General features: G+C 45.5%; 1 protein-coding gene across 2 annotated transcripts in view; it reads left to right on the plus strand.

Moving 5' to 3' along the window:
- Nucleotides 1-17,490, plus strand: part of PARP8 (poly(ADP-ribose) polymerase family member 8) — a 420,080-nt gene that overhangs the window by 335,252 nt on the left and 67,338 nt on the right. For both annotated transcript variants that reach the window (XM_063961880.1, XM_063961870.1), the window contains 4 exons: nucleotides 3,309-3,401; nucleotides 4,535-4,660; nucleotides 9,219-9,284; nucleotides 16,789-16,856. In XM_063961880.1, coding sequence (XP_063817950.1) covers nucleotides 3,309-3,401; nucleotides 4,535-4,660; nucleotides 9,219-9,284; nucleotides 16,789-16,856 — 353 coding nt within the window. The remainder of the gene's footprint in view (nucleotides 1-3,308; nucleotides 3,402-4,534; nucleotides 4,661-9,218; nucleotides 9,285-16,788; nucleotides 16,857-17,490) is intronic.

Genomic DNA, 17,490 nt, shown 5'->3' on the forward strand with positions numbered 1-17,490 from the left:
CCAATCATCTCCTAACTGTCATGTTACAGACGTGTGTTTGAAAAATGTGCTGACTGAGCTGATTGGTTGTCAGTTTATTTATCTCCAATCTATCTCTCTCCACTTTATCTCTCTGCAAACTTTGATAAATTTCCACCCAAAATCTTGGAAACTGTACACAAATTATTTTGTTATGATAGAGAATTTAAAAAGATTAGGCTGTGATCTCATCAAAAGCCGATGGGACTAAAGTTAGGCACACACTTGTCGAATTCTCCAAGGATCCAACTCCTGTCCAGACTACTGACACGTTCCTACTGTCCAGTTTACGTTCTGCATCTCCTGAAACTATCTGCTGAAAGGATCATGTCACTGTACACACTCTTCCAATCTCATGCAGACTGGTAGCCAGTGTCAGACTGGATCACGAAGGGCCCAACGGGGGAATGTAGTGGTTAGGGCACGTGTTTATGGGCGTGGCAAGTCTACAGAGTGGGTGTGGCCAGCCACCACATTGGTTTGCTTAACCATTAAAGAGTGCATGGTCCGGGCCTCTTGAAAACTATATAGAGTAAATACTGCTAGTGCATGCATGATAATTTATCAGATTAATAACAGCAATGCACTGTAGATAATACACCATAGTCCTGTGCAGTATAATGTAACACATGTACAATGTATAGTTTACAGTCCACAGCCTAGAACCTGATTCCTATAGAAGGAGGTGGGGGCCCAGACAGTGGGGCCTACCGGGTGTTTCCCCTGTACCCCTGTGGGCCAGCCCAACCCTGCTGGTAGGTCTGAAAGGGATGAATCGGGAGAAGAACTGGAACAGGAGCATGTGTACACACTTGTATATTAGGGTTTCATTCAGATCTGATCGCTGCTGTGCTTTTGCGCTCAGCTGGCGATCAGATCCGAACTGCGCCCCGCGACGAGATGGTGCGAAAAATCCGAATGCACGGGCGTTCGCAAGGTGATTGACAGGAGGAAGCCATTTGTGGGTGGCAACTGACCGTTTTTCAGGAGTGTCCAGAAAATCGTTTCCAGGGAGGGTGTCGGACGTCATCTCCAGCCCCAATCAGCAGGAAACAATCGCACTGGAAGAGTAAGTCCTGGGCTGCGCAGAGACTGCACAAAATCAGTTTGTGCAGCTCTGCTACACATGCGATCGCACACTTGCACAGCGAAAATACACTTCCCCTGTAGGCGGCGACTATCTGATCGCAGGGCAGAAAAAAATGCTTCCCAGTGATCAGATCTGAATTACCCCCTTAGTCGGGTGATTGGCGATCAGGTCTCCTGATTTTTCAGCAGGTTTAAAAATATTTTGACATTACCAGACGACCAGGATTGGATGAAACCAGATGTTGTGTGAGCGTAAAAGTCTGGTAGGTCGGAGGTCAGATAGGATGAGAATTGGACAAGTATGTATCCAGGTTAAATTTGAATAGCAGATTAAGGGGATATTTAAAATAGATCTTACTCATAAACACACCAGACAAAACAATATTTAATGTTAAAATGAGATGTAACATTTGCAGAGAGAGTTAGATTTGGGTGAGTTATATTGTTTCTGTGCAGGGTAAATACTGGCTGCTTTATTTTTACACTGCAATTTTCAGTTTAAACACACCACACCCAAATCTAACTCTCTCTGCACATGTTACATCTGCCCCACCTGCAGTGCAGCACGGTTTTGCCCATTGGTGTGGGTTTTTTTGGGTTTGCTAACAAACCTGAATAAACCCCTATATGTGATTCCAAATCCACTTTATGTTTGTAAGTAGTTTGTTTCCCCCAAGTGCTACCAGTCCGTTGGGAAAAGTTTTATTATGTGCAGAATGCTGTGTCTTAAATTGTAGGTCTAGATTATGTGATTATCTGGCTGTTCTGTATGGCTAGGTAGTTTCACTCACTATAAATGCGTTTTTAAAAATGACTTATATGTATTAGGTAAAAATGGTAGCATAAATAGATTATGCGTCCAGAGTTTGTAAAAGTAAATGACAAATATTGCAGATAAACAGATTTGTTTAGGACTTATGGCCTGATTCAGAGAAGTGCACAAAGCTGATATTCCAGGGAAGTAAGCGATTATCATCAGACTGCGCATGTGCTGCGTTCGCATTGTGCGCGTCAAGGTGCCGCTTCAAACCCGCACGCAGCGAGGCTCCCATTGCAAAGTGATTGACAGGAAGTTACCATCTGGGGGTGTTCACATGGTTTAGCGGGTAGTGGTCATAAAAAAGCATGCGTATCATGGCTGTTTTCAGGGCGTGTATATGACATCAGCTGCGAGCTCTAACGTACCAAAACATGGCGCCTGTGTGACTACTGCCGAGTCCAGTCTGCGCCGCCATAGGACTACCCTTAATCCCGATGTGCCTTGTTCTTGTGTATAGACTGCGTATGTGTACGCAATTGTGAATGAGTTCCCATAGCTCCGGTGGGCGTCTCTTTTCATTACTTGCTGATATCGGCAGTTGCGTTGCATATAAAATCGCACTTGCAGTAGCGTACTTCTCTGAACAAGGCCCCCTAGTAAGTACTGTCTATATAAACAGTCACCCAATACATGAAATAATATCACAACTTAATAAATCAATTGAGGTTTATGATGCGAAGGATCCTTAAATACACTGCAGTTAAGACACATATCTTGTAATAAAATTGGATCTTAAAAAGTCCACTTGTGTGATTACTGCAAATGTTCAAACATGATTCCCAATGAGGGATTACTTTTGAGAGCAAGTAAAGTCGGTACTAGTACAATTTGGGCATTTTCTTTTTACATGATTCTCGACAAACCGTATTTTAGGGGGAGGCAATCACATTGCCGGCGGTCAGGATACCGATGCCGGTGAAATGGCGCCCGGATCTCCCACTTGGGTGGTGGTCCACGCCACCACTTGAGGTGAAATTCGCCACTGTACCCAAAGCGCGGTGAGCGCAGCAAGCACGCGAGGGGACACCATGCGCTTGCCGCCGGTATTCCGGCTGTTGGAATTCTGTCGTCGGTATGCTGAACGCCGGGATCCCACAGCCGTGATACTGATTCCATTTTAGGAGACTAGGCTTGTTTGTACAAAAGTAAGATGCTGCGTGCCGGATCTGCATTCTCAGTGGTTTGTATGTAGGACCCTTTTTGTCCTTTGTCCCCATCCTTACAGTATCCCTGATAGGAACTCTTGATTGTTGGATACTACAAATATGTTTTTAGTTTGAAATCCTTTCTCACTTTAGATTCTAGTCTGCTGTTTGCAAAATTCTGTATATTCCATTGTACGTGCATATAACTAATTTGTGTCACATCTGTCTTTTGATAGCCCACTGTGTGTGAGAGGGAGCTGTGTGTATTCGCTTTTCAGACACTGGGTGTAATGAATGAAGCTGCAGATGAAATTGCAACCGGTGCTCAGGTATGTAAAAGTAATGTTACTTTTTAGAGGGTCTATACCAATTTGCTGGGCAGTACAACAAACAGCATACAAAAAATGGGCCCGCAGGGGGCAAAAGTGCAGACGTCAAAACAAAGGCTAGGGATAGCCCTGCTCATGAGAGTTTACAATCTGGTTGGAAGAGGACAAAGGAGACAGGGCGGGCCTGTGGGGTTTGGAGCAGGAATGAGGATGTACCTGTATTAGAAGTAGAGATGGGGTAGGGTAGGTTCTATATGTGCTGTAGCAGGGCGAACATGCCCCCTGGTGCAGGTGACATCATGACATCACAGATCATGCACCTGGAGCAGAAAGATAGGTCTTCAGGATCATCAGAAGAACACATCCTGCAAGCTGCAAAAGGGGGCCCCAGCACAGTGGCTCTAGTTGCATCCTCCTTGTTACCGCCATGGGTTCTGTTAAGTAAGTAGGTTTTTAAATTGTATTTAGAGATGTAACCGCTGGGGAAAGTCTGATTGGACATGGTAGAAATTGTATAGGTGCCAGACTGAACTGGTCTTCTGGCACTTCTGGTAAATTCCAGAAGGGCTGATGACCTGATGGGCCTGTCCGGCCTAAAATCGTGGCAGAGCAGCTCTGTCTCCCAACACTCTGCTTGGCCAGCATGTAGAGAGCTGTGGCTTGCCGCTAGGCCACATCCGTTATTCGTGACACGCCCCAATGAGGCGTGACTGTAGGCACACATGGATGCCGGGGTTGAAGTTCAGACCCAGTCCATCTGCGCATAGGTGGGTGATGGCACAGGTGAAGTCTTGTAGGCAGGAGTGAGGTGGTAATGAGAGGTCTGAGGCACAAGTAGGAGTCAGATCTAAGAGGCTCTTTCTCCAGATAGTATAAATCCGTCCACCCACCATCTCCAGGAACTCTGCAGTTCTTGTTTGGAGACATATGCTAAGGACCATATAGGTGTGTCATGCTTTTACTGTTACTTACTGATAGACTTCTTAAATTATCATGAACAAGTAAATATAAATAATTTATACTGTATAATAATCTAATTTGAAATTGGAGACCTGTTACTTCTTACCCATATAATCTCTGCAGAAAATCCCTTCTTTCTGTCACCCCCCCCCACCCCACCCCCCCATTCCTAGGTTGTAGACCTCCTAGTGTCAATGTGTCGCTCTGCTTTGGACTCTCCAAGGAAGGTTGTTATATTTGAGCCATATCCTTCGGTGGTAGACCCTAATGATCCTCAGGCCCTGGCCTTTAATCCAAGAGTAAGTTTGTATCCCTTTCTTTATCCCTGTATATACTTGTCTTTTTTACAGTCATGCAAGTGTATTTATAACATATTGTGTATAAATGTGTCCATAATCTACAATGTAAGTTTATTTGTAGTTACTGGGAATTTTCTTTGTGTTAACATTTCTTATTTATGTATTATATCTCTGGGCCCTTGGGCCCCAGTGCAAGAGTTGAAGCGAGGACCCCCAACCATTATTCAGCCTCATCCCTCCATCACTCCTTATTCCCATGTAGCTCTGACAGGTTTCCAAATTTATTTTTGGCATGATAAAGCTCATACTATAAATATGCAAGCCATTATTTGAATGCATGTTGGTAATACCTTGCATCACTGCAGGTGGGGCAGATGCAACAAGTGCAGAGGATTAGATTTGGGATGGGTGTGTCCTAATGCAAATCTAAGTTATAGTGTAAAGCTAGGTACATGCTATACAATTATCAGGCTACTTTGGCAATTATCTGGCGATCGGACTGTTTTTTGTTGTAGTGTGTAGGCATAATGCATACTTGCCTACCTGACCCTCTCCATGAGGGAGAAAATGCTCTGTTCCTGGCCTTTCCTGGTAATGTATGATTGCCATCACCTGTGGTGAGCTAGTTAATTGATAAGAAAGGTGTTTCACCACAGGTGATGGCAATCATACATTACCAGGAAAGTCCAGGAACAGAGCATTTTCTCCCTCATGGAGAGGGTCAGGTAGGCAAGTATGGCATAATTGTTTTGGCCAAACGCCGATAAAACAGAAGATACTGTATTGTCCAAAACCTCTCGATATTGTGCAGTGTGTGGACACTTTCACTAATCTGACTTTATTGCCTACAATTTCTTTGGAACTACGTAATCCCCCTTTAGGGCATGCAAATGCAAATTCATTAGAGTAGCGCCGATATCGGGACCTTCCACTAGCAGACGAATTGGACTGATTGTTAGGTCGACCAGAAAAAGCACATTGTGTGTAGCCATCTTAACAATACAGCTGTGAAGCATTTGTGTGCTACATGCAAAAGCAGCCAATATTTACCCTGCATGCAAAAGCAATAAATGTTCTTGCACCCCTTGCATAGAAACATTGGGGCTAATTCAGGCCTGTTCGCTCGCTAGCGTTTTTTTGCAGTGCTGCGATCAGGTCAGAACTGCGTATGCACCGCAATGCGCAGGCGCGTCGTACGAGTGCAAAGCGGATCGTTGCTGAGCAATGGATTTAACGAAGAATCCATTCGCATAGCCGATCACAAGGAGATTGACAGGAAGAGGGCATTTGTGGGTGTCAACTGACCGTTTTCTGGGAGTGTTTGAAAAAAATACAGACGTGTCCAAGCATTTGCAGGGCGGGTGTCTGACGTCAATTCCGGCCCAGAACAGGCTGAAGTGATCGCAGCGGCTGAGTAAGTCCTGGGCAACTCAGAAACTGCACAAAATATTTTTGTAGTGCTCGGCTGCACATGCGTTCGCACACTTGCAAAGCAAAAATACACTCCCCTATAGGCGGCGACTATGCGAACGCAGGACTGCAAAAAATAGCTAGTGAGCGATCAGGTCTGAATTAGGCCCATGGTTTGTTCCCGGTGCAACGTTGCTGGCTTTTCTGCTTTACTTCCAACTTAAAATCACTGAGCACTGTTGCTGCTATTTGACAGCCATATGATAAATGACCTTCCTTTGTAACTTCTGTAACCATGGAAACAAACAGTTGAATTCATTGTCAAATCGCAGCAATAATGTGTTATCTACAGGCAAAATCAGGCAGACAGCCTATTTCAAGAATCTGGGTTTTCTTTTTCCAATAAATAACCCAGTATAACTAGAGATTTCAGGTCTGACATCCCTGCAGTACCATCACGGGAGAAAAATGAAATTACATCTTTTTCTTCTTTAGCCCCGTACCAGTTGGTTGTAGATATTACACTGATAGCAGGCACTTAACAAGCTTTGCTGAGGCATTTCAACTCTAAATTCATTAGAAGCCGCAATTTACACCTCAAAATCAATGTATTCATAAATCAATATTTTCCTTCTACCACCGAGGTGCGATATTTCCTGTCTCTTTGAGTGTACATGTGGTGGCTGTGCCTGTAGTCAGTGGCGGAACTTGTTAGTGGTGGGCCCAGGTGCAAAAATATAATTTGGGATTCCCTCTTTACAATATGCCACACGCAGTGGGAGACAGGGGGAGGCAGCGGATGACAGGGGAGGCAGTAAGTGACAGGGGGAGGCAGGGAGTGATGGGGAGGGTGATCGGGAGAGGCAGAGGGTGACAGGAGTACAAGCACAATGTACTGTGCTGTGTGGAGAAGAGAGGGCATGTACCTTAGTGGGGCAGAAACACAGCCAACCCTGCTCTGACTCTGACAGGGGCCCCCGTCCCTTGTTCTTTCCTCAGTTGCACTCGGTCAGGCAGACTCTGACAGTGCCAGTTACACTGGTTGTGAGCCACCCTTAATTCACAGACAGCAGCGAATCAGAAAAAAAATGTACAGCTATGTTTAATGTTTAATTAGAGGCAGTATGTGGCTATGATCATCTGCACTGATAGGTGACAGGACTCCTCTATCAGTCCAGCACACACAAGGTCAGCCCTGCATACCTTCGGTAAGGGACAGGTCCCTCAGGCATTGGGGCCCACCCAGCTCTCTGTGTCATGAGGCGGGTACTCACTCCAGCAGAGTCCGGGGACTGTCCGCTGCTAGAGCTGCTGTTGGTTCTGTTGTGCGGCCGCAGTGGGTCATGGAGCGGGCGCTCACCGCTGCGGGGTCTGGCCGCTGTTGGTACAGCTGCCGTGGTTCTGGTATGGCTGCGGGCGGCTGGGCGGTCAGCAGTGAGGGAGATGTGACTTCTGGGAGGCCAGGAGGATTAAGGATCAGGAAGGCTGCAGTGCTTCTGTGTGTCTGCAGCACAGGAGGCGTCCATGTTGGAGACCAGATTATCCTGTGCCAATGAGCTTCACTGGGTTAAGTGGTTAGCCAATCCCGCGGCTTCACTTCCTATAAATAATCTGGACTTTAGGCACTCTCTGCCAGTGATTTGTTGTTATTAGACAGCATCCCAGCTCTGTGCGACTGCAGATTTATTTGTGTCCATCGAAGTGCCCTGGTCCCTAATCCGCTCCCTGTGATTGCTAGCCATTCCTCGCTGTTTGATACCCGCCAGCTCCCCAGTACGTTGTACAGTTAACTGGACGGTACTGCCGGTCTATCCTAGGTCCCGTGGTGGGGTCCCAGATTCTTCAGAATATTCTTTAGCCTTGTCTTAAAGACACAGTCACAGTATTCTTCAGTCTCGTCTTAAAGACACAGTCACAGTATTCTTCAGTCTCGTCTTAAAGACACAGTCACAGTATTCTTCAGTCTCGTCTTAAAGACACAGCCACAGCATTCTTCAGTCTTGTTTTAAAGGCACAGTCACAGAATTCTTAACTGTGGTCCAGCCTCGTTTTACAATTACCGCAGTTCTTAACAGTGTCTCAACCTCGTCTTTTGAATATCCAGAGTCTGCATTCTTTCCGTAAAGTCTTCACAGCATACCACAGCTTCTCCATATCCTTCGTTCGTCACTCGCATGAACTACCTCCAGTGAATCATCATAATTTCCCTCTCATTACGTTCAGACTTTTTATTCATCAGTTGCATTGAAGTCTGTTTGTTTCTTCAATAAAGTATATCAGTAAGGAATTTTCTTCGTACTCCTAGTTTCCTCCTTTAGTTGGTCAGAGTCCAACGGATTCACAAAAACACCCTAGTGTGACACTCTGCACTGGGCCATTCATCTGACATTGCTCAAAATGGTCTGCGGTGGGCCAGGGGATAAGTCACTGCTGGCCTGTTGCAGCAGTGGAGCCCTTAATCCTTAAGGGCCCCGGTGCAATTCACAGTTCCACCTCTGCCTGTAGTTTTTTATATGATGACACCTCACACTCTGTATATCGGTGGTCATTCCGAGTTGATCGCAGCCAGCAACTTTTTGCTGCTGCTGCGAACAACTAGCACACCCTATGGGAGAGTGTATTTTAGTTTAGCAGGGCTGCGATCGCTTGTGCAGCCCTGCTAAGCGAAACAAATTTCAAGCAGAAGTAGACCAGCCCTATACCTACTTACCCTGTGCGACGATCTCAGCGATGCAGGAGCCGGCTTTGACGTCAGACATCCGCCCTCCGTTCTTCTGGACACGCCTGCGTTTCAAATCCACTCCCCGAAAACGTCTGGAAACGCTATGGTGACGCCCAGGTCTGCCTTCTTCCTGTCCATCTTCTTTGCGGTCCACTCTGCAACCGCTTCCTTCTCAAGATGCGCCGTAACCAGGCGACCCCTGTCGCCGGGCAACATCGCACACACGCACTGCGGCCACCGCGCATGCGCATTCCGCACCTGTTTGCACCGCAGCGATAAACTGCTGCGTGCGAACGGGTCAGAATGACCCCCATGATGCAGTACACTCCAACAGGACCAGGCTGGAATGTTGGCTCTGCCTAGTACGTTGCATTTTCACTTTCTTTATACTTTATCACTGACTAAGCTGTATTTTTCTTTCCACAGAAAAAGAACTATGAGAGAGTTATGAAAGCACTGGACAGTATCACTTCCATCAGAGAGATGACACAAGTGAGTAAATATATTGTTATATCAATGGGAATGTGTAAGCGAGGTTTATTTTATGTTGTGGACGGCACAAGGGACGGATGTGACACGTCTGAGAAAAGGAGTTGTGTCTTGGAAACATTATGGGGCTGATTATGAGGTAACTTTGTATCTAGAACAAGCCATGTTGCAATGTTGCAAAGCAAGGGGTGCAAATATGTTTGTTTTGCATGCAGGTAAATATGGTAGTTAGCTCAATAGATTTTCTTATTTGGTAAATGTATTAATTGGAAAAGTGTAGTTTATTCAGACATTAATTACGGATTCACAGTTTTTGCTTTAAACTTTATCATTTTCGTTACACCTGGAGCCTCAAGTTCTGCAAGAAACCATCATCAGCATTGCATAACAGATATATAAATAATACAAACACCTGCTGGAAATGACTCACTGAGTACAGTCAGGGTTCTGAGCTATCTCTGTCAGCAGTTTCTGTGTCTTCTGATGCTTCATTATTACCATGCTCACAAACTTTGGAAATCTGACGGTTGGCCGGAGCCGACACAAGCTGGCCTACTCTTGTACATAATCATCTATGCCTTGATTTGGCGAGGGTATTTCCCACAAAGCAGATGTCGAAGAAATCTGAAGTATGCTACAAGCAAGAGGTATTCCGGAATGCGTCTTGCTGAGGATCTCCTACCAGGATAGGCATAGGGAAGTCCCAGACTGCATTACTGGACCAAACACCTAAAGATCTTCTGTATTCTGCAACATCTCACTGCTTTCCGGACACCAAGTCCTAAGTGTGTCGCTTGGTTTTCAGTGAAGACAAATGCAGTAACTGCGAATGCAACTGTTGTATTTCGAATCGTGTACCTATGAGATTTGCAGCAGAATAAACTGATGGTGTAAGACCTCGATGCTAATAAAGAATTTACATTTGGGACTATGAAAAGTTAGACAGTTGTGCACTGTCTGACTCAGATGCAGCTGAAGAAATTGTCTTTATTATCTTCTGAGAGTTCTGCTGCTGAATCTAGATGTCCCTATTAGGAAGTGTGTCCTTTCCAGGTCAGAGGACTGTTATTGCCATTTCTTTAAGCGCTTCCTGTTTTTTTAAGCAAGTTTCTAGTGAAGACCATCACTGTACCCCAACTAATTTTACTACAGAAATTGGGCATCACTCTTTCTTTGCATTTTTAACCCTATATTCTTCTCAAAGCCTGAAATGCTCTTTCAAGATATTTGGCAAAGTGTCCACAACAGGATGGAATTAAGAAGCCTGTTACCCATACTTGCCAACTGCTCTCGGAGAGTCCCAGACAGGCAGGGGTGTATCTAGAGAGGAGGAGGCCCATGTACAGCCTCTGTCAGGGCCTCCTCCTCTCTAGCCGGCGGCAGCGTTGTATCTCTGGGCACCAGGGTCCCTAGGATACCTTAGCACTGTCCCAGAGTCTAGAGCGCATGCGCAGATCTCCGGACAAATGGTGCAGCGGCCATTTTCCCAGTGATCTTCCTACTGTGCATGCATGAAACACAGAGAAAATGGTGCAGTGCCAATTTCCCAGTGATTTCTGCAGCGCTGCTGCTGCGCCGCGGGACTCTGGAGGGTAAGTATTAAAAATAATGGGTGCAGGGTGTACGGTGTGGGCCCCCCTGAACCCAGAGGGCCCATGTGCACCACATTTACTGCACCCAATATAAATACGCCAGTGCAGACAGGGTAACCCTATTTTATAGATGGGGACGTCAAGCTGCATCCTTTATATCGCGGACATACCCCTGATCCTAATAACCATGGTACGTGGCACTTTAAAATGCGTAATTGTGACCCTCCTCTGCCGTTCCAAACTGCAATTTGTGATATGTACAGCAGGGGGCAGGGCTAGGATGATGCAATTCAATATGCATTGTGTCACCCAGCCTCTTTGCTGTCTACTTCAGTCAGGAGGCAAGGAGAGATCCCTCTACATTTGATCTTCGCTGATGCTTTCATACTACTTGAGTTAACAGTTAAAAATCAGATACTTTACCACTCCCAATCATTAATGCATTCTGCACTGTCAATGCTAGTATAAAACGTGTTGGGTATGAAATGCCGTCATTTGGGATGCCGGCGGTCAGGATACTGCTGGGAATCCCAACAGTGGAAAGGTAAGTATACTTACCTTACCCTAATGCCCCCCTATCTCTTCCTACCCGCAGCCTAAGCCTACCCCCTCTCCCCGCAGCCTAACCATAACTCTCCCGGGTGGTGCCTAAACCTAACACCCCTTCCCGCAGCATAAACCTGACCCTCCCTTCCCCTGCAGCCTAACCCTAACCCTCCCTTCCCCTGCAGCCTAAACCTAACCCTCCCTTCCCCTGCAGACTAACCCTAACCCTCCCTTCCCCTGCAGCCTAAACCTGACCTCCCCCCCTCCATGGCTTACCTCTCCAGCGGCCCGGCATATGCTCATTTGGGATTCCGAGGGTGGATTTGTGAAATTTGTTGGGATGCTGGTGCCAGATCCCTATAAAACAACTGGCTCAAGTGTTGTTATCACAAAGTTTATGATTCTTTCTCCCCGCATATTATTACATCCCTGTATAATTACTGCAAGAGGCAGTGCTTTATTGATTTTAACTTTTGGACAAATTGCATTACACGTTCATGTTGCGACTCTAAAAGCTCCTTTCTCAAAGAATATCTGCTGGGTGGACTGTATGAGGGTGTTAGTAATTTAATAGCTCCCAGCGAATATACATTTTTCTGTAATTGACAACTGCTTCAAAGAAAAATTTACTTATATCTCACAAGGACAAGGTTAATGTTCTTCGAACCTTCTTGTGTCATCTCATCTACAAATGGACAGTTGGTTGCAACATTTCATTACTCCATCAAGTTGATTGGGGAACCCTTTTGTGATTCTTGGGTTATAATATAAAAAGAAAACAAAGCTGCAGCAAGAATTCCAAACAGAGATGAACACTGGAAAGAACTACTTGCACTTTCATCATCAGGGTTTGTTATGTCTATGTGACACAACTTACATGTACTGTATGTGTTTTGTTATCTCATTAGAATTTGTAAATATGCTTTCTATTTGCAAATCAGTTTGAATTCTCAGACTTTCCACTGTGGAATTACTTCCATAGGAAAAGAGAAAAATATAGTGCGTTACAGTACAATGGGAGGTCACAGCATGGGGAGATTAGCATCTGTAGATGTACAATGGGAGGTCACAGCACGGGGAGATTAGCGTCTGTAGATGTACAATGGGAGGTCACAGTGCGGGGATATAAGCGTCCGTAGATGTACAATGGGAGGTCACAGCACGGGGAGATTAGCATCTGTAGATGTACAATGGGAGATCACAGTGCGGGGATATAAGCGTCTGTAGATATACAATGGGAGGTCACAGCGAGGGGAGATCAGCGCCTGTAGATGTACAATGGGAGGTTACAGCGCGGGAATATAAGTGCCTGTAGATGTACAATGGGAGGTTACAGCGCGGAAATATAAGTGCCTGTAGATGTACAATGGGAGGTCACAGCATGGGGATATAAGCTTCTGTAGATGTACTGTAGCTAGCTTTCTTATATAAACACTAAGCTACAGCAACTGCAAATGTAATAAAGGAAGCAGGCAAAAGACCTCCCCTGAGTTACCATGAAGTCACGCCCCTGCAGAGCCACCCTCAGTGCTTATTGGATGATATAAAAACATGTGACATACAGGTATTAAATGATGAATTACATGACATAAATATACAAATGCAGCTAACATATTGTTGATTATATTAAGGTCAAAGAAACTTAGATCCTTCTTTTCAATATAAGAGTATACTTGAATGTATTGTTAGAACTTGACATAGTGGATGTCAAGCTCAAAGCCCAGGAGGATGCAGGCAACAACTTCAAAGCCTTTACGGCACTGTCTCCTCTGAACAACCAGGACAAATGGAGCCTTTTTCTAGTCTGTACATGAACATATACAGTACAGGGCCGGACTGGCCCACAGGGGCAAATCCCAGTGGGCCCTAATGCCTGTGGGCCCTCCTCCTCTAGGGATCAGGTTCCAGACTGTGCACTCGAATAATACATTATACGTATGTTACCTGCCTGCATACTGCACAGGACTATGGTGTATTATCTACAGTGCATTGCTGTTATTAATCTAGTATATTATCATGCATGCAATAGCAATATTTACTATGGATTTGGTATGATATACCACCGCCTAGGATGCTGAATGTCAGGGTCTGGGGATCCTGACAAGCGGTATGCTAACCGCATACCTTAATATATGTATTTACCAAGGGGCCCAGTACATGCACTCTGATGACTGGCCACATCCCTAAACATGGGCCCCTACCACCGCATTCCCCGGTGGGCCCTTCATGCACCCGTCTGACACAGGTACAGTACATGCATAACATAAAGCAACTATAGGGCATGTGAATGAAGAGCACAAAATGCTTCTTGTGAAAGTGGCAGCGCCACCTGGTGATAGAATAAATATTGCTTTTGCATGTGGGAGTCTTCTTGTACATAGGGGGTAATTCCAAGTTGATCGCAGCAGGAATTCTGTTAGCAATTGGGCAAAACCATGTGCACTGCAGGGGAGGCAGATATAACATGTGCAGAGAGAGTTAGATTTGGGTGTGGTGTGTTCAATCTGCAATCTAAATTGCAGTGTAAAAATAAAGCAGCCAGTATTTACCTTGCACAGAAATAAAATAACCCACCCAAATCTAACTCTCTCTGCAAATGTTATATCTGCCTCCCCTGCAGTGCACATGGTTTTGCCCAACTGCTAAAAAATTTCCTGCTGCGATCAACTTGGAATTACCCCCATACAGTATTTGTTCCTTTTTAGTAAATAAAGATTAGCAATACACGAATATTTAGTCTTTAAAAATTTTTTTTATCCATCTAAAGGGAGCATGTCGCAGGGGATATTTTCTTTTCTTTACAAATTTCAAATGTTTTCTAATTTTGGTGGAACAAACAAAGGGTCATGAATTTGCTTTGGGGCCGTCACATCTCTGTGCTCCAGTGACGTTGGTGGTAAGCCAGATTTCTCATATTACACTGTATCAGTAGGGACTGCTCATTGGAGGCATACTCCTGCTTTAATAGATGTGATTCCCATCTTTACTGTTGTATTCCTCCAAATCCCTTGGGCCTTGAGTCAAATATCTCTATTATAGCTCCATACCGAGCTCCCTTTGTTTGCTAGCTACAGCTGCCTTTTAATAGCTGTAACATCTCTACACATTTCTATAGCTTCTCCCTGATTGCCCGGGGAATACACCTACTTGGCCAAGTGGTCACTGCAGTTACAGAACGGAAGAAGCCTGATAAGGGTTATATGAGACAGTGGGACAGATGTATTAAGCCTGGAGAAGAGATAAAGCAGTGATAAGTGCAAGGTGATAACGCACCAGCCAATCAGCTCATAACTGTCAATTTACATATTGGAGCTGATTGGCTGGTGCATTATCACCTTGCACTTATCAACTTTTATCACTTCTTTATGCCTTCTCCAGGCTTAACACATCTGCCCCAGTTGACCTGATTCTGAGTTGGAGTGCTCATGCGTCAAAGTAAGAAGTCGGCAACTGGATCAGGCTTACGCACACGCACTGAAATCGTTAGTGCATACAGATTGATCTGTCCATCAACAGGTCATGTTTTCAGTAATATTGATGTTCTAAGTGGTAAGTAGGCAGCGACCATGCACGTAACTGTTCTGTCTCATGCGGGCGCGATGGGCATGTAAGCCAGCTTCCACACTCGTTGTAGTGTGCATACGCAAAGTGGACGCCTCTTTCAGGCGGGTCTTTTGAACCAGTATGGGGGTAGGTGCAACTCTACGTTCTAATGATAATGGTTGCGGCTGCAGACGTATAAACAGTGGGTGGCATAGCCTTCCACATGCACCCGCACAGATCTTCAGGGTATATGGTCGGGTTCCCACATTAGCATAAGGAAGTAAGTAGAATGCTGCGGCCTTAGTTTCATGTGATCTTGGCAGCATGCCTGGCCAAAGAGGTCATGGATGTCAGTCTAGTGTGATCAGCTCACATTCTGCCATGGAGACATTTTAGACAATATGGCGATCTGCTGGGACCTTCCTATTACTACAATCATATAACCTATGGCCCTTTATGTCCTCCCCTCCGCAGGTTTTGTTCTGTCCAGGGCCGCCATTAGAAATTTCGTCCAGAACATCAGACCCCATCTGTAGATGTTTTTAGTGGAGCTAAAAACAGTGTGGCCGGTCCGTGTTGGGGGCATGGCTACACTTTTTTTTTTTAAGCCTGGGCCCAACACTTTGTATCTGCCCCCTCCTCCTGGTGCTCCTAATTCTATGTTGCATCTTTTGGAAAGGACTTGCTGGGCCAAATGTTATGGGTTGCAATTTGTCAAAAGTAACAATTTTATCATTTAAAGGGAAGATATTTTTGAAGGGCAAAAAGAAGCCACTTTACATTTTGAGCCAAGATCTTTGAAAAATCTGCACTTTTTCCAAACAGTCTTTATTCAATCGCTGGACAGTGCAACACATATATATGGGATGTTAATTAGTTAAAAGGCCAACATCACACTATTTTGACCCGTAGTTGTATAAAACTGGTCCTGTCCCAGAGTCACCCACTGAGCCCTTGCCTAAGACCGAGGAATGTTATTCTTGCTTTATAAAAATATACATTTTGTGATTCAGTTTTCATTTAAGTACATTGGGGGTCATTCAGACCTGGTCGCAAGCAGGCGATTTTTGCACTGCTGCAACCAGGTAGTCGCCGACTACAGGGGGAGGGGATAGTCGCTGTGCAGGGGTGCGAATGCATGTGCAGAGAGTTGCACAAACAAAAGTTTGTGCAGTCTCTGCACAGCCCAGGACTTACTCTTCCAGTGCGATGATCCGGCCCGGAGCTGACGTGAGGAACCCTCCCTTCAAACGGCTGGACATGCCTGCGTTTCTCCGGACACTCCCAGGAAACGGTCAGTTGACATCCGCAAACGGCCTCTTCCTGTCAATCTTCTTGCGATAGCCAGTGCGATCACTGTCTTCGCCCATCCCGTCGCTATCCTGCTCTCCCCGTCGCTGGGGGGACCTCGCGCCTGCGCATTGCGGTGCATACGCATGTGCGGTTCATACCCGATCGCTGCTGAGCAAAAACGCACAGCAGCGATCGGGTCTGAATGACCCCCATAGTATCTATCACTGTTATTTAGTAGATATATACATAAAATGCAGATGATATTATTGGGAGGAGGGAGTCGGTGCCTTGACCAATGGGTTTGAAGCCGGTAACATGAAGATAAGAAGGAGGCCTGTCCTCATAGGACCCTAGTTTACCATTCTGTAGAAAAGTCAAAGCTTATACTTCAGCTGGTGGCATGTTAGGCTTGTAAATGGCACTTTAACTTACTAATTAAATCTGTCATCATTAAATTGCTCATCACACTTAATTTATGCATTGTATATGCTTGTGTGCAATAAGTTCAGCAATATTATTTTTATTTGTTTTAGGCACCTTATTTGGAAATCAAGAAGCAGATGGATAAGCAAGATCCCTTAGCCCATCCTTTGCTGCAATGGTTTGTGCTGCTATTTATAAATGTCTACACAGCTTCCTGAGAAATGTATTAGCATCCAAATTAAATTTGTTTCTGTACTACTGGGAAAATCAGAAATATATTCTCGGAGCACAGGCTGAAATGACATAGAGGGTAATTCAGACTGCATTGGTGCAGCGGCAGCGATCGCAGTCTGAATTACTTTGTGAAGTGTACATCGCGCAGAGGCCGCACTGCGTGTACGCACCCACGGGAGCCCAGTGAGATGCTATCGGCTGAGATCGCCTCTGCGTGATTGACAAGCAGGGGCAGAAGGGGGCATGCCAACAGCATTAGACGGAGGCGTGTCCGGATTGCTGGGGGGCGGGCCCTGGCGGGTAGCTCCCTGCTAGAACACAGGAGCTGCACAGGTAGGGAGCTACTCGTCAGGTACAAAAGCATCGCCGCCGTGCTTTTGTACCTGTCCGGGGGTGGGGGTATAAAGTACCAGTCAATCAGCTCTTAACTGTCATTTTTCAAACCCAGCCTATAACATGGCAGTTAGGAGCTGATTGGCTGGTACTGTATCTCCGTCCACTTTATCTTCATCCAAGGCTTAGTAAATAGACTGCAATATTTGTAATGGAACTTGGCATGAAAAAAAGCTGCGGCTTCT

The sequence above is a fragment of the Pseudophryne corroboree genome, chromosome 1 (genome assembly GCF_028390025.1).
Source record: "Pseudophryne corroboree isolate aPseCor3 chromosome 1, aPseCor3.hap2, whole genome shotgun sequence".
Classification (NCBI taxonomy): domain Eukaryota; kingdom Metazoa; phylum Chordata; class Amphibia; order Anura; family Myobatrachidae; genus Pseudophryne; species Pseudophryne corroboree.